Raw genomic sequence first — 24,539 nt, forward strand, 5'->3', positions numbered from 1 at the left:
GTGTGAATATAAAGGTAGAGCATAATTACTGTATTGTGCAGTTTTAAGGTTTATAGAATTATGGCCTGTTTGCACAAAATCTAAATTTTTGACATTATTTTAAAACAATACAGTGTATGTTTAATGTGTCTATCAATTCCTTCACTATGTGGCTGATTTATCTCCACTGATTCATTTTGTAATACCATTTCCAAAAGATTAGTTCAAATACACTGACCAAAGATTCATTCATTTGTTTTGCACCTTGACTTGACTTTTGATTCTATCTCCACTGATTCATTTTGTAATACCATTTCCAAAAGATTAGTTCAAATATCTTCACTGATTCATTTTGTGACTTATCTTTTTGATTCCATTAGCCAAAGAATTATTCACATTTGTTCACTGATTCATTTTGTAACATGACTCATGTTATCACATTCCGAAATTATTAGTTCACATTTGTTCACTGATTCATTCTGTGACTTGACTTTGCTTAAACTGATCAAAGATTTGTTCAGTTTTTTTTAACTGATTCATTTTGTAACTTGACTCTTGTGATTCCATTCCCCAAAGATTAGTTCAAATTTGTAAACTGATTAATTTTAGAACTTGACTCTTTTAATTCCTTTCACCAAGGATTCATTCAGTTTTTCTTTCACTGATTTGTTTTGTAATGTGACTTTTTTTATCCAGTTCCCAAAAGATTCATGCTAATCTGTTGACCCATACATTTTGTAATGCTTTTCTTTGATTCCATTCATCTAAGATTCATTCAGATTTGTTTACTGATTAATTTTGTAACTTGACTCTTTGATTCCATTCAACAAGGATTCATTCATATTTCACTGATTTATTTTGTTCATGACTCCTTTGCTTGCATTTCCAAAGAATGCATGCAGATTTGTTCAGTGATTCATTTTGTAATGCAACTCTTTTGATTCCATTCACCTTAGATTCATTCAGATTTGTTCAATAATTCACTGAAGATTTGTTTATATCTTTACTGATTCATTCTCTGGCCCTGTAGCTATTGACCAGTGAGCACCTTTTTCTCAGTCTTCGAATGCAGAAAAAACAAGCTCCAATAGGCAGAGACTTCTGTGAATGAGTCAGTTCTCTGAAAAGATCCAAAAACAATGATTTGTTTAAACCTGAAAAAAATGCCACTATTGTTGAGAATCATTGAACTTGATGTGAACAGACCTTTATTCACAGACTGAAGAGGAAACTTGTCAAAACTGGCCTGCAGGTTTCTCTTCCTGAATCAAACGATAGCCAACAGCACTATTCATTATTGATGGCTGAAATACAAATAACACTATACTTTCAGCTTGAAGGTGAACCAACAGACAGCAGTTCCCTTAAGTACTGATGAGTCAGAGGAGACGTGTGGGAGAGAGGGTTTACATCATCAGATCTGGGCTCACAGAGTCGGCAGCTTTTTCTCTCACCTCAACCTCTTTCATCGTGCCATCAGCACAGTACAAACAAAAGCGAAAATGAATTTTCACTTTTAAATTTCTCCCCATTAATGGAAGTTCCTCGTGTCCCACCAAACAGTGCACACTCTAAATACCGACTTGTCCTCCTTGTTTTTGTTGTACCATGTAGTTACGAGTGCCCTCGTTGTTTTATATTTTAAAACATAAAGGTGTACCAGGTGATACAGTAAGTCATATGCTATTTTCAGAATGTACTACACAGTGTATACTAAATGCTGTACTGATATACGTTTATTCTAACGAATTTTAGCTATATTAGCGAGTAAAGGGTTCTGTACTTTATACATCCTTATGGTACCATTGACCAATCAGTGTTGCATTCATAGTATCCTTTTTTTCTGGAAATATCCAGTTCCCAATTCTAACAACTTTCACCTCTTTTCCTTTTTTTCCCCTTCTTTCACACTACTTCTCGCTCGACTAAATGTCACTGATTGTGCCCATCTTCAGCTGATGGAGATTTGAGTAGAAAACGAAGATATAACCTCATTAGCTGAGGCGACGAAAAGCTATCAAGACTGATCCAACTGATCTCTCTGTAACCATGGGAGTAAATTGAACTGTCCTGGTTCAGTAAGTTATCAGGAAGTGTCTGTGTGTGCGCGCAGTATAATAGTGTGTGATTTCATGGGGTTAGTGTTGGCTGATGGGAGGCATCTTTCACTTTACGTCAACCAAAGACAAGTGTGTGAATATTATAACAGTCTGATAATTGAGTATTACAACAGTCAGAATAAGATGTGTGTGTTCATTATTTATTTATTGTGTAATTGTCAACCTTTTGTTGTTGTTGTTGTTGTTGTTAACTTCATATAGTTTATATTTAATTAAAAATAATAATTATATAAATTAATTGATTTAAAGATGCAATATTTTTATTGATTATTATTATTTATTGATTATTTATTTATAGTGTTAAAATAAACTACATTAATATAGTATACTATTATTAAATATTTTGTTCATATTATTAATAAATATATCATAGTTAATATATTGATTCATATGTTTAACATTAATAATTATTAATAATTAATAATTATTAAATGTGAGTATTTTTAATTTATAATGACTATAGATCGATAATAAATTATGATTTTTACTGATATTAATTTAATATTTTACTTATTTATAATGTATATCACAGTTTATATGTTGATTCATAAGTTTGTAATATAAAAATAACAACTACTAAATTAATAGTACACACACACTTTTTTGTATATGACATTTTATAACACATCACAGCTCATTGGATGAGAAGTGCTGCACACCAAGAATAATACAATTTAAGGGTTCTTTATTAACTCCAGGATTGCTTATCGATTACTGTGATTATTGTTGCATCAGGTGGCACAAGAAATCGTTTGTGTGCCCTTTCCTAATCGTGACCAAATCAATCATAAGCAAATTATACAAGATCTATATAACACTGCATAATGCTTAGTAGTTACACCGAAGACCCATAAAATAGATTGGGATGGGACGAATGTGACTGGAAGAGAGAGATGGGGCCTTGATAATCACCCCCTTCTCTTATTTTTTGTGTTGTAGCTGAAATGAGTGTAAATTGTAACTCATATCTGGATTAAGCGATGTGTCTGGTCAAAAGAGCACTACAGCGACAGCTCTTCCTCTCTGAGGTACAACTTGCGTTGATTCCTCTCATTGTCAGCCATTTCATCTCCTTATAAATAGTTAATGTGAACAAATTTACAAGATAAAGTTTCCTTTCCAAAACTCCCACTGTTCTGTCATTTTTTGTCTCAGTGAGCATCAAATGCTTTTCTATTTTTCAGCTGGTGATTATAAAGGGGGAGTGACTTGCGTTAATAGCTTCATTATAAGTTTTTGGATCATAAAGTGTATAAATGATGATTGTATTATAATCCGTATACGCTTGAACAATAGTATTCTTAATTAAAGCCTTAACTACCTCTCTCCTGCTGTGAATTAAATGTTTTCAGAGCAGTTAGCATTTGCATGCTGGAGCGTGATGTGTTTGCTTTGGACAATGAGTCAGGAGGCATTTGATTGGATGTTTTTGATGTTGGCGTAATCAGATGGCTCATGGGTATTTAGTTTGTGAAGTCGCATTGAGTCAATTATTCATTGAGTTTTTGAGGTAGGCAAAGTCTAAATGATAATTGGGGATTTTGAGGTGGGTGGAGTTAAATGGTCAAATTAGCATTAGGTATTTTGTTGAGTTGGAGTCAAATGGCTATATTTTACATGAGTTGAATCATATTTGATGAGCACCTTTGAAACCAAGATTGCTTTCATTTTTTGAGGTGTGTGGAGTCAAAATTATTATGAAGTCAAAATTTTTATTGGGTATTGTTAGGTTGGGTGCAGTACTTTACACTTTGTCTTGATTTTTTTATTTTTTATTATATGTTAATCCTAAAACTTGTAGACCAGGATTGCTTTCATTTTATTTAAAATTGGTGAAGTCCAAATGGTAATTGAAAATTGTGTTTTTAAGATGGGTGGAGTCAAATTCCCACTAGACATTCTGCATTTGAGGTGGGTGGAGTCAAATGCCCATTCTGTGCTCTGTTTTGAGGCTGATTAGGTCAGAATAATCATTGGCTGTTAGGTTTTGGAGGTTGGGTGGAGTGAAATTCCCAGTAGACATTCTGTTTTTGAGGTAGGTTGAGACAAATGCCTATTGAGAATTCTGTTTTGAGGTGGGTGAAGTCAAAATTATTATAGAGTGTTCTGTTTGAGGTTGGGTGGAGTCAAATACCCATTAGACATTCTGTAGTTGAGGTGGGTGGAGTCAAATACCCATTAGACATTGTTTTTGAAGAGGGTGGAGTGTAAAGCAGAGTGAGCTTTCTGTTTTGAAGTGGGTGGAGTCACAATTATTAAGGGCTTAGTTTTTGAGGTTGAGTGAAGTCAAATTCCCATTAAACATTATTTTTGAGGTGGGTGGAGTCAAAGTAATCATCGAGTGTTCTGTTTAGAAAAGGTCTACACCACCCCTTCTAATCCGATAGAAGTTTCTTTTGGATTGACCTCAGTCGGATCGGTTAAGGTGTTTACATGAAGGCTTTTCAGTTTAATTGAGCCATGAAGTTTACTGCATGTAAATGTAGCTGGTGTTTTTGAGTTTGGTGGAGACATGCCCAGGGAACTTTCTGTTTTGAAGTGGGGGGAGTCAAATTCCCATTAGGTGTTCTATTGTGAAGTGAGTGGAGAAATGGCCATTTGATCATTTAATTTCTTTTATTAAACCCGAACTATCGTTTGAATTATTTTTGGCCTTTGAGACCAGAGTTGGTTTGGGCTACTGCAGAATGTGTCATGCACTGCAGTGCACTAGGTGAAATATTGAAAAGTAGACATTTTAAAAGCAGGACGTGTTAGAAGAGCTGTCAGTTTTTGGGGAACCATAAAAGGGGACAAAATACTGTTCCACCTCTCAGTTGTCATCAGACGCAAGAGCAGAGAAGTGTTCATAAATTATTGCTGTCAAGAACAAAATGGAGCCCCCCCAAAAAATAGGTAAAAAAACATGAAGTCACTGATGTCGTTCATAGCAAAAGCCTCAGTTTCGTTCATCAAATATTTACGATCTAAATATCCGGCAATGAATAGATAATGACACAATGAGTTGGAAATCCAAGTCAGAAATTGCCTAGTGTAAACATGGCTTGAACAGACAGACAGGTTATATTGATCTAACTCTCAAATCATCTCAACTGACATCCAGCGTTTCTGGCTTTCTTATTTTCTCTACAAAGGTTCACTTTAAACTATAGACAGCTGTAGGGTGGAACAATTTTCTTGCCATTTCTGCTTTGCTGCCCCCCCCTGGGGTGCATTGGAAACTGTCCGGAAAACCGTGTTTTGTCGCCTCCAAAATACAGTAATTTACTTGTCTCCAGACCCCTAGAATATGGTATTTTTGTTTACGATGAAACTCTCTGAAGATTGTGGCTCTTTGCTTGAACTACTTCAGCAGAGAGCCACAGCTTTTCTGAGACACTTTAAAAAGTGGGTTGTATTTATAGTCATGCGGTTCTGTTTGTGGTTTCTGTTAATTTTTAATGTACCTAAAGGCATCTTAGTTCAATCCGCAATATTCTCAGAAAAAAGTCTGGTTGAACAAACTGTTCAGATGCAAAGAAGACCGCAACTTCCATCTTTTGTTTTCACGCAGCCATTATTGATGTCTATGAAAACAGCAATGGCATTTGATAAAAAGCCAGTATATTTTATTGAATAATTATTTTTAGATGGCGACCATTTTTTTCTTCATGCTTCCACTCAATCCAGATCAAGAATTACCCAAAGAAAGCACACAACAAATCATCACACAGAGCACCTGTGATCAGAGACTCAACAGTCGCTCTCAGCCGTTTCAAACGCGGGCTATCAATTTGCTAATGTTTGAACATTTGTGTCTTATAATTGGCTTTCAGCAACTGAATGTGGGGAAGTCTGTAGTTGCCAAGCTACCTCCAAATGTCAGTAGGATTTTGTTAGGAGATAAAGCTCAGCTGCTGCTTGCTCTCTAATCAACAGACTGGTTGTGCGGTGTGCTAGACAGCTCTGTTCACTGCCGACCTTTCAGTAACCTGTAAAGGTAGACGCTGATATGGGAACGTCACAATTCCAGCGTTTTAACATTCACACAGATAGACAGGCATGCACAGAGACAGACAGATTGGTTATCTTGTCTTCAAACAAACAGGTAAGCTAAATCAGATATTGGATCGCAAAGATGGCTTTTGATGTCACTTTGATCCCTGGAAATGCTTTAAAGAGCTCATGAAATCCAAATTGGACTTTGTTAGTTTAAAGTTGACTTTCTGTCCTTTGTACTCACTTTTTTTTTCTTTTTTGATTTATTTCAGTAATCGCTGTTCTCTCACTGCTGAGGACCTCAATAGACAATGGCTGAAGCCGGACCCTAATTTAAGTCCCACAATTTACCACACCAAAGGCTTCCTCTATTACCTCAACAGCATAGGCAGGACTCCACTGGTAAGTTTCCATTAAATCTCGCTGCACTGTAACTGACCTATTGAATCCTAAAGTTCCACGAGGGGCTCGCCGGAAATTGCTCCATGATCTCAGAGCTTTCCACTTCCAAATGCAGGTCAAGGATGACCAAATCCATAAATATGTGTTTGAGACCATACAGACTGAAGCAGGCCTGGGTGGATCTAAGTGCTTTGTCATTTATCAGAAAAAAATTACAATTTGAAATTACTACTTTTATGAATTTAATTAAATTAACCTATCACAAAAGTGATAAAATCATGACTGACATAATGTGTGACCAGATACATTACCATTGCTCCTATTTATAGAGTTTTAATTTACTAAATGTGAACCGTGCACACAAAGACACATCTCTCAGATGGCGCACAATCCCGATATACACACAAACACAGGACTGCAGTATTTCAAAATATCTGTCTTGTCAAGTATTCATGCAAACATAAACTGTTATGTCTCAATGGAATGCTCTGGTTAATAACATAACCTTGGTTCACTGAGATAAGGGAATAAGCGTTGTGTTGAACGCTATGGGCACAGTATGAGGACAAGGTGGATTCAATCTCCGAGCTCCACAGCTCTGGCCAGGGATGCCAAATCATGCCTCTCACCTGAGTGCTATCAGCCAAGGGGCTGCCGATAGCATCTGACTTCCCTGACCTGTCTAATGTCCTGAGGAAGTCGGGGGGAAGGCATACAAGCGAGCACTGAATTGATTTTAGTGGATTGTTTTTTTATTTGGATTTTTAGCCCAAATTGCTCCAGGTTGCTGAGCAGTAAGTTCCTGTTCCGATCTGACTAACACCAGCCAATCATACAGTTAGTTCATCATGTGGATTCCCATCTGTCTCAGAGGGGAAAGAGCCACATCCATGCCCTTTCTAAAAGTGCATGGGGCCAGAGACAGTCCAAATGGTAGGACAGTATATTGATAAGCAACCCCCTTGAACTCGAATATCAAGAATGGTCTGTGATGGGGGCTATCTGGATGTGAAAGTAAGCGTCTTTCAGATCCAACAATAAAAGTCAGTGCCCAGGACAGAATCTTCAATAAATTCATCATAAATAACTGCTGTCAAATCAACTCAAGTCTGGCTGTTTCATAAATGGATGGGCCTGAGCCCACCTTTCTTGGGAACGAGGAATTGGCAGCTGTAGAAGCCTGACACACTGTTTGCTAAAGGGACCATTTCTACAGCTCCGTTTACAAGCAGAGTTTGCACTTCGGACTGGAGAACATAAGCATCGTTGTGCCACACCGAAGTTTGGATAGGACCTCTGAAGCGAGGTGGTCTATGTGCGAACTGCAGCGAGTAACCTTGTTCTATGGTTTTTAGAACCCAGCTTGACACATCCTGAATGGCTTTCCAAGCCCAGACATGGATGGCAAGTGGTGTGAAATTTTCGAGTGGCAGGTCGCCGCAAGGTGGCATGGAACTGACCATTGTGATAGTGGGAAGAGGAGAAGTGCTCTTTTGAGTATGTGGGTCCTCTATCACAGTGGTAACTTGCATGGGTGCGTGCTGAGTGGGAAGGATGGGCCCAGCCTGAACAGACCTTCCATAGCCCAAGCGGGGGAATGGAGAGCAGGTGCAACACCTCTTCCATTCCATACCAGACTCCAAGCTAAATCACCCAATCATCACCCTTTCTGCTCTTGGATAAGGATTGCTTCTGAGGCTCAGGTTCCAGCACAACTCTTGGCGCTTAGGGTCAGGTACCTTCTAGCCATCTGAGGGTGCTGCTGAAGCCCAGGCTCAAATTTAGGCTGGGTTGGAGGCGGTGCAGGTTTTGCAGATTGCTGAGAGGATGGAGCCTTCTGGTTACTTGTACCCAGCTGCCAAGCTGGAGCACTTCGGGAGGAAGTAACACATGGCCTGCCATGACTTCTTTGCAACTGTAATCCGCTCAACAAACCCTTCCATGTCAGGGTCAAACAATCCCTTGGAGAGACAGAGGAGTCAAAGAAGGCGATCTTGTCAGCGTCCTTGATTTCCATTTGATTTAGTCGAAGGTGGTGCTCCAGCATCACCAGATTGGCCACGGCCTTGCCAATCACCTGTGCAGTGGCCTTAGTAGCTTGCAGAGCCAAGTCAGTTGCTGTGCACAGCTCCGTGAAGGCATCAGAATGCTGCCTATCTACTAGATTTTTCTCAAAATTGGCTTTGCAGACTAAGCAAATTATTTAATGACTCAAACATAAAGTCACTTTTTTTGTTTGTGAGTAAATCAAAGGTTTTGAATGAATCCTGATACTAGGTTTTGAATGAATTGGTTGAAACTATATCTCTCTCCCCGCACTCCTCGCGTCCCAATTCACAATCCAAAAACGACACGGATAGTACGCAAATGGGGATGCAGGGACTTGTTTTGGTTGTGAATGAATCAGCATTTAGAAAATCACCTAAGAAACAAACACAATGACTCACTCCCTAAAACCAATAAAACGAATCAATCCACAAAACAAATAAAAAAAATCAACATTTGGAATGAATCAGTTGAGCAAATCATCCTAAAACAAATCTGCATTTGGAATGAATCAGTTGAGCAAATTATTCAATGATACAATCATAAAGACAATCACTTGTTTCATACAGTATCTGAATAACACAGAGGTTTTGAATGAATCAGCTGAATAAATGATTTGATGTCTCATTAATAAACCCAGCTGACAAATCTATAACCTGCAGAAAGTGTCACAGACAGAGTTTTAGATTACCTCTACTTCATGTCTCATAACAGAATTAAAATAGTTTTTTTATTTTTAGTCAGATCAATTCATATAGTCTTGACTGATGCCTTTGAGCTTCTCCTGATGCTGTTAGAGCACTAAAGAATAACTATGTTTTACCTTGTCTCTATACACTCCCTGTCCTTTTTCAAAAAAAGCTTCTCAGGAAATGGAGAAAGGGACCTATTGCACTAGTAATGGACCCATTGCATCTATGTAAGTCAGGGGGGGAAAACAAAGCAACAAAAGTAGGTTCACCAGCACTTTTGAGAGAATACGCTATTCAGAATGGTCAAACTTTCTAGGACGTCATAAGCTAAACTGATGCTTACTGTTTGAAAGCTACATCTGTACTTATATCTTAAAATAAATTATGCAATAAAATGAATGAATTTGATTCAGAATAGCATGGAAATGACCATTGTCAGTCCTGTAATTAAGCAGGAATTACCTGCTGCGAAGAACCAAAGAACATTAGCGTTAGCTCGAGTGCTTTAATACAATTAGCCAGATTTACATATAAATTACGCCATAATTCTTATTTGATCACAGTAATAATTATGCACCGAACCTGGTCAAAGGAACATTGTCATTTCCCCAGAAACTACAGTGGAAAAAACGTGACCTGTGCCATTAACAAATGAGGAAGGAGCCCTCTTTTTGAGCCTTTACAAAAAGGCTCATTGCTATGCACTGTCTCCAATTAGTGGCCACACTGTCAAGAGTCAAAACGCAATGCATTGTAGCATTTTATTCTCCTTGTTGTACGTGCCTGCCTGTTGTGTCACAAGATTAATTATGTTTGACTCGGCCTAAAGTTAACGTTGCATTGCTGTCGTGTCAGGAAAGCTAAAAAAGACACCTTTGTTTTCGCCTGACAGTGTGACCTCCTTGGCCGCTATTCATTTACAAAGATGCAGAAATACAACATAATCTTGCTGTTTTGCCATATATGCTGTGTTATCACATTCCACAGGTGTTTTGTGATTACCATGGTCACTCCAGGAAGAAGAATGTGTTTCTGTATGGCTGCAGTATGAAGGAAACCCTGTGGCAATCTGGGTCTCCCATTAACACAGTCTCCCTGAAAGAAGACCCGGGATACAGGGTACGCTTACTGCTTATAATCAAAGTTTTTATCCTATGAAAGTTTTATAGATCACTTGGCTCCATCCACAATGAAATCTATAGTCTCAATAACGTCTCGACTTTGCTCTGATTTGCCAAAATACCAGTCTGCAATTAAAAGTCAGATTTCAATATGGTCTTGATCACTTCTTATCAAATTCTGAAATTATTAGAGTTAATAAGGTTGCATTGTAAACAGCAATACTGTCAATTATTATTACAATTTCAAAACTGTTTTCTGTTTTAATATATCTTAAAATTCAGTTTATTCCTGTAAATGACAAAGCTGAAATTTGCTCAATTCTTCAGTGTCACATGATCCTTCAAAATTCATTGTAATATGATTATTCTAATAATTATTTATTTTGAAAACAGTTGTTGTACTTAATACTATTGTAGAAACCACAATGGGTTATTTTTTAAGGATTATTTGACGAACTGGAAGTTCAAAAGAACAGCATTTATTTGAAATAGATTTTCAATTAGATACATTTAATGCAACCTTGCTGAATGAAGTATTAAATTCTAAAGTACTAAAAAAATCTTACTGTCCAAAAGTTTGTGAATGGTAGTGTGTTACCCACATTCATTTTACAGCTCTATCCTCTTACTGTACATTCATTTTCATTTGATTTTATTTTTATTGCTCCTATTTTAGGAGAAACATCTGAAACAAAGTTGATTCTTCAAAGTCACACAACTGAGAACTCAATTTTACAGCTATTGCTGTATTCCCATAATCTATTTTTGCTCCCACAGGAAGAGCCAACGATGCATTATATATCTAGTTATACAGTGAGAATACTTTTGTCTCATTTATTGTTTTCTGATTGGCATGGTTTCCATCCTACATTAAACTTTTATTTGTGAGCCAGTTTTTGAAGTTTGGTGCTGAAGGAAGTTTCTCCCTAACATACAGGCTGTGGCAAATTGAGTTAAAGGATAGTTTAAAGGCATATGTAAATCTGTGGAATCTGTAATGTGGAAAATATTTTGTCGCTAGCTGCTGTCTGACTGATGTCTGCCGTTTATGCAAAGAAGTCTCTTTAACTAAATATACACAAAACTAGAACTTTAAACAGTGGCATAAAAATGCAAATGCAATGAAATGCATGATTCTTTTTCAAAACTCATACATTGTTTGTATTGACAGACTATCGCTAAAACTCTGGACCGAATAGCTCCTGCGTTCTCCTTCAACAGCTGCAACTATCTGGTGGAAAAATCTCGGGCGTCCACAGCGCGGGTGGTCGTTTGGAGGGAGATCGGAGTCCTCAGAAGCTACACCATGGAAAACACTTACAATGGCTGCAATCAAGGCATCTACAAGGTTAGGCCAATTAGCTGAAATAATAAGTAAATTTTACTTTACTATAGTTTTGATAAAGGTCACTAAAAGGTTACGTCCATTTTTGCATGCAGCATTATAACACAAATATTGCAGTCTTATTCACTAACCCCACATAAAACAGTTGCTAACCACATGCTAAATGCTCACTGTGCCTATTAAACAAGAAAACATTGAAAAAACATTGCAGCATAAATACGCATTTTTTTTTAATGTGAATTAAGATTGTAATTCACAAAATAAAATTCAATTTGCATGCAATTAATATAAAGGGCAGTCATTTATTATTATTTTTTTTTAATAAAAAATATATTTGTGGACTCTACCATTCAGAAGTTTGAGGCAGGGCTCTCAAAATAAAGTATAAACAGTAATATTGTTAAATATTTTTACAATGTCAAATAACTTGTTTCTTTTTAAATATATTTTTTAATGTAATTTATTGCTTTGGTGGCAAAGCTGAATTTTCAACAGCCATTACTCTAGTATTCATTGTCACATTGTTATTCAGAAACAGTTGTGTTGCTGGAATATTTTGGTGGAATCTTATTCATTTTTTTTCTGTATTCTTTGGAGGGAAAAAAAAAAAAATCTTACTGACCCCAAACCTTTGGTAGTACATATTTCCTTGCTATCATGCCATCAAATGATGGAGAAGAGTATTGTAAGCTGCCTCATATAGAGACATACAGTATAGTCAAAGACCTTCTCATTCATTTTCATACAATGCAACTTTTTATTGTTGCTGAAACATACCACAGTCCATTTTAGAACTATTCAGCTTCAAGCACACCATCCCATCTTTTTATCCCTTGGCATTCTCCATCTGGCCTTCTCACAGTCTTCCTCTTCTCTAATGATGCTGTCTGAGGGACCTTCCCTCATTTTCCCAGGTATTCATTATCTATTCATCCTCTCCCCCATCTACAAATTTAATAATCATTCATTAACCTGCTAATTTAGACACATGCGGTTTTCAGATCATAGCCTAGATACCCGCGTATTAGCTTTCCTGAGAATTAACTTTCAGAAGTTTCTCCTTTTTTAATTTTTAAGTCTATGTACATTTTATGCAGAGCTTTTACTTGGTTTGGTTGCCAGTGCAGTATCAGAATCATGAAGAAAAATAAAATAACAAAAATGCAGTTTTAAAGTCCTTTATACATAATTGTCTTATTCCACCGATAATGCAGTCTATTCTTAATCACAAAAACATACAAAACAAAACACATAAACATAATATTCCAACTACAACGAATGTCTTGTCTGAATCAGGAGAATATTTACAAGTGAGCCCTGTCAGAGTGATTGTGATGTTTTTATCAGCCGTTTGAACTCTCATTCTGACGGCACCCATTCACGTATTACTTGTGGCTTATTGTGATGTTTTTATCAGCCGTTTGAACTCTCATTCTGACGGCACCCATTCACTGCAGAGGATCCATTGGCGAGCAAGTGATGTAATGCTAAATTTTTCCAAATCTGTTTTTATGAAGAAACAAACTCTTCAACTTAGAAAACACTTATTATCAAAACTTTCAATCAAATTTTCAGTTTTGGGTGAACTGTTCCTTTAAAGGGACTTGGTTTGGAACTCAAACTAGCTTAGCAACCGATAGTGTTATACATGGCCAGACTTGGTAACATTAGAGATACTGGCAGATGGTATTTAGTCAAAGTAGAGTGATTCTAACGCAGTGACATTTCCAAACGTTCTGGGAGGTCTGGCAGCCCTTAATAAAGGACAGGGTGCCGAATTACTCTTGACCATGGACTGCACCTTTAAAGGTTCTGCAAGTAAGAAAAATGTTTTCAGAATGTGCTAATGGTTAAGGAATAAGGTCTGATATGAGAATGTCAGCTCTTGAGGGAGACATTTTTATTAAGTTTAAATTCTTATTCCCTGTCAGAATTGTACATGTAGCTCACAGAGACAGGATCTGTACCAGCTAACAGGTGGACATAAGGTGAGAACAGCCCTATTCTTTCCTCAGTAAGACAGGATTGACTAACAAGAACTTAGCCTTGGATTTATCCATCTGTGGTTGCAATCCAATTTCTGTTATTTAGCGCAATCTGTTTTTTTTTTTTTTTTTTTTTTGTCCTTCTGTGTCAGTGTTAGATCTTCTCTGACATTCTGCCTAAAAGTTTGGAGTCTTGTCTTGACTGTTGATGTTTAGTTTGTACTTGCAATGAAGCTGCCAGCCAAGCACCAGTCAGGGGTCTGTTTCTCAGAGTAAAGGCTCTGATGTACTCCTTGTCTTGTTGTGCATCTGGGACATTCATGTCTCTCCCTGTGCTGGTTAGATGCAGTTTGCTTTCTTCTTTCTAGACAGTATTGCATGGAACAGCCTTCGTTTCTCAAAAGAATAACAAATGCATGTGTTTCTAGAGAAATGTGTTTAATTGCGTGGAACTAAAAAAGCAACTAAAAAAAAAAAGACACTGTAATGATGTTTCCATATTTAATTCATATATATACAATATATATATATATATATATATATAAAAAAAAACATTCAAAAATATAAAAAAAAACAAAAAAACAAAAATAACAGTAGAGCATGAATATATAGTTAAAAAAAAAAAAAATAAAATGTAAAAAAAACAAAACACACACACAAATAAACACAGAGGGCGCTTATACAAAGTAAATATATTTTAAATAGTAGATTTAACATTTTACATATTTATAAATGTTAACCATAATTATTATTATTAATGTTATTTTGATTGTAAATGTACATTTTTATTGACACTATAAACATCATTTTAGTCAATTATTGTAGTTTCCAAACCTAGGCGATTTGGCACAGTGTCACAGTAAACCGGCATCCCTGTAGGTGGTTTGAAGAGCGTGTCCGGACAATTGCAGGACGCAGGAGCTTCTAAATGTGTCATTAGATTTGGGGACTAATGGATCAGAAAAATCAGACATTTCATACGAGCGGCTCACACAAGTGCAGCTGCAGGGCCAGATTAAGGGTGAACGGTTCCTGGCAGGGCCTGGTTTTTAGTCACAACCTACTTAGCAACCGCTATTGGTTTCAGCAAAGACTTGGTACATTAGGATACTGGCAATGGTTATGTTAGCTCAAAGTAATTGATTCTAACGCAGTGACATTCTCCATACGTCGTCACTGGGAGGTCTGGCAGCCCTTAGCTAAACGGACAGGGTGCCGTGAATTACTCTTGACCATGGGGAACCCTTCGTCCAACCCCTTTAAAGGTTCCTGCAAGTAAGAAACTGTTTTTCAGAATGTGCGAATGGTTAGTGGACAGAGGTCTGATATCGAGCATGTCAGCTCTTAGGGTGAGACCTTTTTATTAAGTTTAAATTCTTATTCGTCCCTGTCAGAATTGTACCTTGTAGCTCCCAGAGATAGGATCTGTACCAGCTAACAGGTGGACATAAGGTGAGAACAATGCCCTATTCTTTCCCTCAGTAAGGACTGATGACTCAACAAGAACTTAGCCTTGGAAGTTTATCCATCTGTGGTTGCAATCCAATTTCTGTTATTTAGCGCAATCTGTTTTTTTTGTTTTTGTTTTTTTTGTCTTCTGCGTCAGGGTTAGATCTTCTCTGACATTCGCCCTAAAAGTTAGGAGTCTTGTCTTGACTGTGTGATGTTTAGTTTGTACGTGCATGAAGCTGCCAGCAAAGCACCAGTAAAGGGGTCTGTTTCGCAGAGTAAATGCTTGACTTACTCCTTGTTCTTGTTGTGCATCTGTGCATTCATGTCTCTCCCCTAGTGGGTAGAGGCATTTTGCTTTCTTCTTTCTAGACGTATTGCTTGGAACAGCCTTCGTTTCTCAAAAGAAAACAGCTTCATGATTTCTAGAGAAATGTGTCCCATATTTGCGTCAACTATAGAGAAAAAGCACTAAAAAAGAAAGGTAAGGAGTTTCCATATTGAATTCCATATATATACAAACAACACATTTGTCAATATTTAAAAAATGACTAAAATGCAAAAATAACAGTAGAGCATGAATATAGTGTTAATAAAAAATTAATTTTAAGTGTACTATACGTATTGTTCAAAATACTAGAAGTACAATGTGGACTAACCAGAATATCAAGGTTTTAGTCGGATATTTGGTTTATTGTACGTGGAAAAAACAAATTACCAGTAGTTCAGTAGATTCTCAGAAACACAATGAGACCCAGCATTTCATGATATGCACGCTCGTAAGGTGTGCAATTTGGGGCAATTAGTTGAATTAGTTGAAAAGGGGTGTGTTCAAAAAAATAGCAGTGTGGCATTCAAATCACTGAGAGTCTCAATGTTGTGAAGAAACGGTGTGAATCAGGTGGCCCTATTTTAAGGATGAAGCCAAACACTTGTTGAACATGCATTTGAAAAGCTGAGGAAAATGGGTCGTTCAAGACATTGTTCAGAGAAGACAGCGTACTTTGATTAAAAAAGTTGATTATAGAGGGGAAAACCTATAAAGAGGTGCAAAAAATGATCGGTCTGTTCAGTCTTAAATGATCTCCAATGCCTTAAAATGGAGAGCAAAACCAAGCAGAGAGACGTGGAAGAAAACGGAAGACAACCATCAAAAGGATAGAAGAATAACCAGAATGGCAAAGGCTCAGCAAATGATCACCTCCAGGATGATCAAAGACAGTCTGGAGTTACCTGTAAGTACTGGTGACAGTTAGAAGACGTCTGTGTGAAGCTAATCTATTTTCAAGAATCCCCCGGCAAAGTCCCTCTGTTAAAAAAAAGGCATGTGCAGAAGAGGTTACAATTTGCCAAAGAACACTCACACTCAACTGGCCTAAAGAGAAATGGAGGAACATTTTGTTGGATGATGAGAGTAAAATTGTTCTTTTTGGGTCCAAGGGCCACAGGCGTTTGTGAGACGACCCCCAAACTCTGAATTCAAGCCCAGTACACACAGTGAAGACAGTGAAGCCATGGAGGTGCAAGCATCATGATATGGGCATGTTTCTCCTACTATGGTGTTGGGCCTATTTATCGCATACCAGGATCCATGGATCAGTTTGCATATGTTAAAATACTTGAAGAGGTCATGTTGACCTATGCTGAAGAGGACATGCCCTTGAAATGGTTGTTTCAACAATAGACTGACCAAAAACACACTAGTAAACGAGCAAAGTCTTGGTTCCAAACCAACAAAATTAATGTTATGGAGTGGCCAGCCCAATCTCCAGAACCTTAATCCATGAGAACTTGTGGGTTGATATCAAAAATGCTGTTTCTGAAGCAAAACCAAGAAATGTGAAATGAATTGTGTAATGTTGTTAAAGAATCATTGAGTGGAATAACAGCTGAGAGGTGCCACAAGTTGGTTGACTCCATGCCCACACAGATGTCAAGCAGTTTTAAAAAACTGTGGTCATACAAACTAAATATTAGTTTAGTGATTCCACAGGATTGCTAAATCCCAGAAAAAAAATGTTTGTACAAAATAGTTTTGATTTGTACAGTAAAAGGTAGACACTGCTATTTTTTTGAACACACCCCTTTCAAACTAATTGCCCAATTGCACAGCCTTAAGAGCGTGCATATCATGAATGCTGGGTCTTGTTGTTTCTGAGAATCTACTGCTGAACATACTGGTAAATCTTGTTTGCCACGTAGCAATAAAAATATGTATACTAAAAACCTTGATTATTCTGGTTAGTCACATTGATATATTTTAAATAGTAGATTTAACATTAACTAATACACACACACATAAACACAGAGGGGCTTATACAAAGTAAATATATTTTAAATAGTAGATTTAACATTTTACATATTTATAAATGTTAACCATAATTATTATTATTAATGTTATTTTTATTGTAAATGTATATTTTATTGACAACTAAACATCATTTGAAGTCAATTATTGTGTTTCCAAACCTAGGCGATTGGCAAGTGTCACAGTAAACCGCATCCCTGTAGGTGTTTGAAGAGCGTGTCGGACAATATGCAGGACGCATGAGCTTCTAAATGTGTATAGATTTGGACTAATGGATCAGAAAATCAGACATTTCATTACGAGCGGCTCACACAAGTGCAGCTGGCAGGCCAGATGTTTTGGTACATGTACTTTTAGCAATGGGCGGCAGCCCGAGAGTCTCTTGATTAAAAAGTCTGTACTAATATTCACTGCCGATGTCAGGAACCTGGCAGACCATTAGACTGTGGAGCCAATTCAAGTGGGTCCTTTAATGTGAGTTAGACGAGAGCGGGAATGTTAAAAAAAGGAGAGAAAAGAGTGGGAAATGGATAGAAACACTCCCTCTGTTCACAGCTAATTCATGCCAATTAGCAGCTCAGACGAGCTCTGGGATTCAGGAACGGAGTGAAGCTTAATTACATTCTCAGTTAGTAAATCAGAGCCCGGGTCATTCAGAGTAATGCCGCCTCTGAAATGTCATCACTGCCTAGCGGAATCCCCGATCAGATAGACAGCTACACGTGTACCATAATAGAAACGTCGCGCCAAATCTGAGCTTAGGCCAGCGGTGCCGATGAATACTGTTCTCTTTTGCATATTTTGATGGACAAGGAAGTGATGTAACATTGCCAGATCAATCAGCTGTTAAACAACATAGCCTGCGGTTGTTGATTTCATGAGGAGTGTGGGAACCTGCATGGCATGATTTTTGTTTATTTATTTTTTTGCTCTAGACAGAAAGTGAAGTGAAATTTCACCATTTTCCCAGATTGCCATTGACACCGCTGGGACCTTTTCTGATGGCCTCCCACTCAAAGCAGAGGTGTCTTTTGCCAAACGAAGGATAATCTTCAAAAAGAATCTCATTTGCATCACAAAGACGGAACCTTTAATCACCTTAGCTTTGCAATTTCAGACTGCCGAATGAAATTCTCCACTTCCTTTCCTTTGCACCTCTTTCTCCTCTGAACTTAATCAACTATTGTCGTTTTTCGCAAGGAAACACATGGATTAAGATAAACGACAGGCTTGATGAAATTGGTACAAAGTTCGTTTAATTAAGTATGCCGAGTGCTACATTCTGATTAGGTTCAATTTAGTCGCAGCTGTGATAAACACTTTTGTCTCAAAGTGAAACTGTGAAGCAAAGTTTGAATTTTAGCTTAGTGAGTCCTAAAGGGAGTTTGCAGCAACCATGGAATATTTTAGTGGGCAATTAAACTCCTCATCTAAAAATCAACACGTAATGGGCTGTAAATACTGTCTGACTCAATGTCAGATGTTTAGACTTGGTGGTTTTTTAGTTTGAAGGTTAGAAAAACAGTGTAAAATAAAGCTTCAGCATAGACCTGTCTTTTTGTGTCATAAAATTATTTATATATATATATATATATATATATATATATATATATATATATATATATATATATATATATATATATATATATATATATATATATATATATAATACATACTGCACTTTTAGGAAGTATGGCTTTAAGTGGCTTGTTTTTGTGAGCCTCCATAAATTTGTCAGGAATTTCTACAGTTACGGATGTAAACGTACACAACTAAATGTAAACAACTTTCCTTAATTGATGACATCATCGAGGCCACCAGTTTTTATTCTAGTCCCTCCAATCACCTGGCTTCATAACTTATACTTTTACCTATCCAGTCAATTCAAATCAATCCAATTCTGCAAAAATATGTGACATTATAAAAGTAATATAGGTCGTGAGTGCAGTTTCATGTTCACTTTGGGATAAATGTGTCATATAAGGTGAATTTTGGATTAACTGCGACAGGCCGGAGACATGAATCAGATTGACTGTTTGGATGGGCTGCTCTATGGCTGCCGCTGAGAGGCATTTCATAGAAGATGACTGATCTGATAATTGTATTTCAGGACAGTAAGTGGAGTTATGACCCATCAGATTTCCAGAAATTTAATTGGGTCTCTAAAAGAAAAAAATAAAAGAATGTATAAAAAAGAAATAATGATGGCACCAGCCATTTTGAGGAACATATGCTGGGGACAGTAATTTGATGTTTGCAAATTGATTAAAGCAACTCTCATAATATGTGATTAATTTCAAAGGACGGCTTTTAATTATGGCCACCGCAATATTTTGCAAGGGACAGCAAACTGAGGACACTGACTGTGCTGAGTGTGCAGGTCTGACAGTCAGCTGAGAACAGCTATTAAATTCTACGCCAAATATGAGTCTATGTAAAAGCGGACCAGTCACATTTTAAAAACCACCAAAAAATTAAATTTTATTTTCATAATATTACATAAATGTATGTATCATATTTTAAATAATTCTAATGACAAATATAAATGTAATGTAAATAAATGTATTTCATTTTCATTAATTTTCTGTAAAGCTGACGTTCATCTGATGTTTATCTAGACGACATCTCACCTGTTTGTGTGATATACACTTAGTATATGTTCAGGATGTCTCCAGCATCTCCATCTCAGTGTTCTCCAAGGTGAAGGCAAAGCTAGCATTTCAAACACCAAAGACCTCTCTAAATCATCCCTGCAGGTCAGGCTTTTAGAATCGGATCTCTGTTTCCATTCACTATTCATCAGTGGCTGATGTTAAATGATGCTGTCATGCAGGAATACGAGGGGAAATGTCAGTTGCCTGGTCTACTGGAAGAGAACGTGGATTTTAGATGAGGATTCATTTCACACTGATGCACACACCATGTGAACACACGCACAAACATACACACACACACACGCGTGCGCAAACACACGCAGATAGACATCAAGTGTTTGAGAAAGGTTAAAGAAAGTACTTTTAAAATTCAAAGGGTTAAGAAGTCAACACATTATGCATATTAAAATTTAAAATATAAATTACATTTTTCAATAAACACCATTTTAGTATTTTGAAATATTTAAAAAAAAAAAAATGTTATGACACAGTGAAGGTTAGCATAAATGGTATGCAAATTGTGTAAATACATAAAGCAATTGTTAATATATTAAATATATAATATACTAAATAACTATAAAATTAGAAAAAAAGAACATGTTTTTAAGCCATCAACCCCATATGCACTTGTCTTTGATAGATAAGAATAAGAGAGGGAATGACTCTTCTTAAGTGTTTCTGATGGTTAGCATTTCAAAAGAAAATAATTCATGTGCAATATGTCACAGCTTTCTAATTTGATAAAGAAGGTTCAGGAAATAATAACTAATTTTCTCTCGAAAAGTAATATAATTTTTAGACTATTTAGTATATTTTTAGACAATGCGCAAACCATAATTATGGGATGTGATTTGAAAGCATGGTGTTTACTGCATGTGAACTGCTTGAATGAACAGGTGATGTTTCATTATCACCTTCACCTATCAAAACCAGCTCTGATTGTCTTTAGATTTTCTGTCCAATGAAAGACTCCTCTGATCCTTGCATTTAGTAGGACTTCATGAAAAACACACTTTTCACCAGGCTCGCTTCCAGATTCTTCATTATTTTATAAAAGCTTGATTATTTAGCATCGGAAAAGACATCAGCCTCTTTTTTGATTGCAAGATTGACAAAGAAGTAACAAAATCCTTCTAGCAACTGCATTGCCTGTAATAGTGTTGTGGGCCACGGAGAGCAGTGATAAAACAATGCTACATAAATGTTAATAATAAATTGCAGCCTATCACATTATTATGCATAGACAGAATAGCAAAATAGGACTGTATGAGATTTGACCAACTGTTATTTTCCCCAAAAAGTTGGCAAAAAGGCCTAAATATATAATAAACGTGCATGAGGCAGCTCAATGAAAAAATTTAGTTTTAATCACAGTATTCGATGAAGGTCAAAATAAATAAAAGGCATTGTGATTAAAAATATATACATGTATTATGCAATCAAAGATATTCCAGATATTTCTCAGAGAACATCTGAGTTAACTGAAAAACAGTAGGTCATTTGCTCTGTTATTCTTATAGGGTTGTGTGAGGAAAAACATGTCGGGTTTTTTTTCTTCTTTTTCCTTTTTTTTTCTTTTTTCCAGTGGTGCAGTGATATACAGCTGAAAGCTAGAGAGAGCTGCTGAGTCAAGATCTCCAGTCCCATCATGACTCACTTCATCAATGACACATAGGCTTGATAGCAGAGCTCTGTTATGCTTGGGCCTCTATTGGAAAACAGTTCTGTGTTACCAAATGTCCTGCAAGATTGTTTAACCACAGGACTAAACTACAGAAGCCTCGGGGGAAATAAAGCACTTGGTTGAAAGTGGCCAGGTAGCTACTAGTTAACAATTGTGTGACTTGTTATTGATTTATGATTGCAGGCTGAAAGGAAGAAAGGTGTGTTTTGTGCGTATATGTTAGGAGGAAAATGGGAAATGTGGCGCAAGACCAGACAGTTTATATACAATACATCATTGCCATCTGAAATGTCGACAGTGGCATTAGCATGTCACATGCTAATTAGTCAAGTTGCTGTGTATATAATCATTGAAATGTTAAAAAATCACACAGAGGAACATGCCAAAAATGGATAATAGAAATTCACAAAAGGTAGAATAGGAATGGGCCAGGATGAACAACTAGTCAGTTAGTGAGGCTGGCTAGTTTTTCTAGAAGTTTAATAAATAAGAGATCCTACGTTTTGGTACAAATAAACGTCTATAAGTATTTTAGTTACGGAACGTTTTCAGCTTAATTTTTAGGAGACTGCAAAATTGTTAAATTGTTTTGGTTACAAGTGATTTGTTTCTGCAACTAAATGTTTAAAGCTTATTTAAAAATATATAATGAATATGCAAGAAATTGCCTCATTTTATACCTGCAAAAATGTAAAAATGTTAACCATATAATTTAAAATGTAAAATGCAATGCGATTTAAAATTTTAATTTAAAATGTAATACAAATTGAAGATGTTAAAAGATGAACTTTTGGACGCAGCATTAATGTCATTTTGACAAATAGTTTGGTTGCTATTGGTTGCTACTTTTGACGAGTAGCTGTAGTGTGCTGTTAGCTGTTAACATACTAAACTTTCTCAGAAGACTGGAAATTCAAACTTCGAAATCTCTCCAAATTTATTTGTTCAAAACACTTGTAACAAATCCACCTATTCATTGTCTATTTTAGTCAGACTGTATTTGTCAAATGAGGTTGATAAGATATTGAACAGGGTTTTTTTTTTTATGCAGATCAGACATCTTTTTTTTAAGATGGTGTGTCAAAAATATTTTGAACTTCAAGACCCATATGTTCTGGTCCATTCTTTTGCATTCTGTCTAGGGCTAAAATCACCTCCAATAGCCTTATTTAGTGTGCTTTTTGAAGGGAGAGCCATTTGTAGTTATCTTTTTGAATGCATTCATTTAATCCTATAATGCACCTCGATAACGAGTGTACAACCCTTTAAACCCTATTATGCCATTTTTAAGGTTCCTAGTATTGTTTTGGGGGCCTCCTACAATAGGTTTACATGTATGCAAGGTCAGAAAACGCTTTAGTTTTCTCAAAATATGCATTTAATATCATTTCTTTTTCCAAAGTTTCTCTAACGATTTGTTCGAAGCAGTTGTAAGATTCAGTCTCTCTAAACCCCTCTTCTACATGAGCCTCTGCTCTGATTGGTCAGATGGCCCATTCTGTTGTCATTGGTCTACTGCATAGAACGCATGTAGGAAACCATATGCCCATTGCCATAGTTCTGTATTTTGAACGCTTGATAGAAAATATAAACATCTATTATTTATCATAATTACAGGATGTGATTCATTGAAGCCAGTTGATCCAAATAAACTGCATACTGAGCCATCTTTCAAGAGCAAGTGTTCTGTGAATCCTGCGTTGAACTCCCTGAGATTAGAGAAGCAGTCGTCAGTAAAATGATGAGAACACAAAAAAGACTATGTTTGTACTGCTGTGGTACAGTGGAAAAAAATCATTTTAACCACTGATTCTTTGCAGCCTTCACTTTTACAGAAGTGAAAATAAAACAAATTTACTTTTACAGAGTAGGACACAGCATCTTCTCAAAATGATGTTAACCACTTTAATGGCAGTGTTTGAGGGCGGGGTCAAGTTATTTGCAGCCGGCCAACATAGAATATAAGTGGGCAATGGGCATTATGCAGACTTGTTACCCTGTGTTACCCTGTGATGTGGGATTTGAATTACTGATGACTTGTTTAGGCTTTTCAGAGTGGATTCTTTCTTTTGGGAGACAATTTTATTTATTGTGCACTTTCAGCTTTACATTCACATACAGGTATATTACACATGACATGAAATGCAACATTCGAAATGGCATTAGTAGGGGGCCACTTTAAAATATTCTTCATACAAAGAAAAGCAGGGTTCATTTAAGAACTGTTCATTAAAAAGCTTATTTGGTAAAATAAAGATGGTTCTTCTATGGCATTCACTGTGAAAACCCTGTTTTAGAACCTTTATTTTTAAGAATAAAGCTATTTGCACAACAGCACTTTGGCCTTTCTGTCACCATCTGTGGTTAAAAGAAAAAAAAAAGTTATTTATGGAGTTGAGGTACAGTATATGGTTGCCTGTGATCTCCATTTAGGCTATGTGAAAAATATTTCATCTGATCAAAATATTAGCATATCTGCCACCATAATAGCTGGATCTTCTTTTCTATACTTATGGATTATGTAAACTGTCAAGTATCTATGTATGAATGTAAACCTCATATTTCCCACCAAATCTGACTCAGCCATTAAAAATATAAACTATTATTGTAGGCCTGAAGCTCATTCACACCTATCATGATAACTATAATGTTTTATAATCATTCTAATTCTATGAAATAGGGACTTCCACACCACAGCTATAACAATATAATGACACAGAGGAAAAATACTGTTGGAATCACTTTCAGAATTTTTTTTCCAGCTGTTGAATGATAC

General features: G+C 36.5%; 1 protein-coding gene across 1 annotated transcript in view; it reads left to right on the top strand.

Annotated features, from left to right (window-relative positions):
* LOC122135674 (cytosolic carboxypeptidase 4-like) overlaps positions 1-24,539 on the top strand; it is a 139,755-nt gene that overhangs the window by 95,150 nt on the left and 20,066 nt on the right. Inside the window, exons 20-22 of the mRNA XM_042715913.1 lie at positions 6,350-6,479; positions 10,205-10,336; positions 11,510-11,686. Of these exons, the coding sequence (XP_042571847.1) occupies positions 6,350-6,479; positions 10,205-10,336; positions 11,510-11,686 (439 nt within the window). The remainder of the gene's footprint in view (positions 1-6,349; positions 6,480-10,204; positions 10,337-11,509; positions 11,687-24,539) is intronic.

The sequence above is a fragment of the Cyprinus carpio genome, chromosome A25 (assembly GCF_018340385.1).
Source record: "Cyprinus carpio isolate SPL01 chromosome A25, ASM1834038v1, whole genome shotgun sequence".
Lineage (NCBI taxonomy): Eukaryota > Metazoa > Chordata > Actinopteri > Cypriniformes > Cyprinidae > Cyprinus > Cyprinus carpio.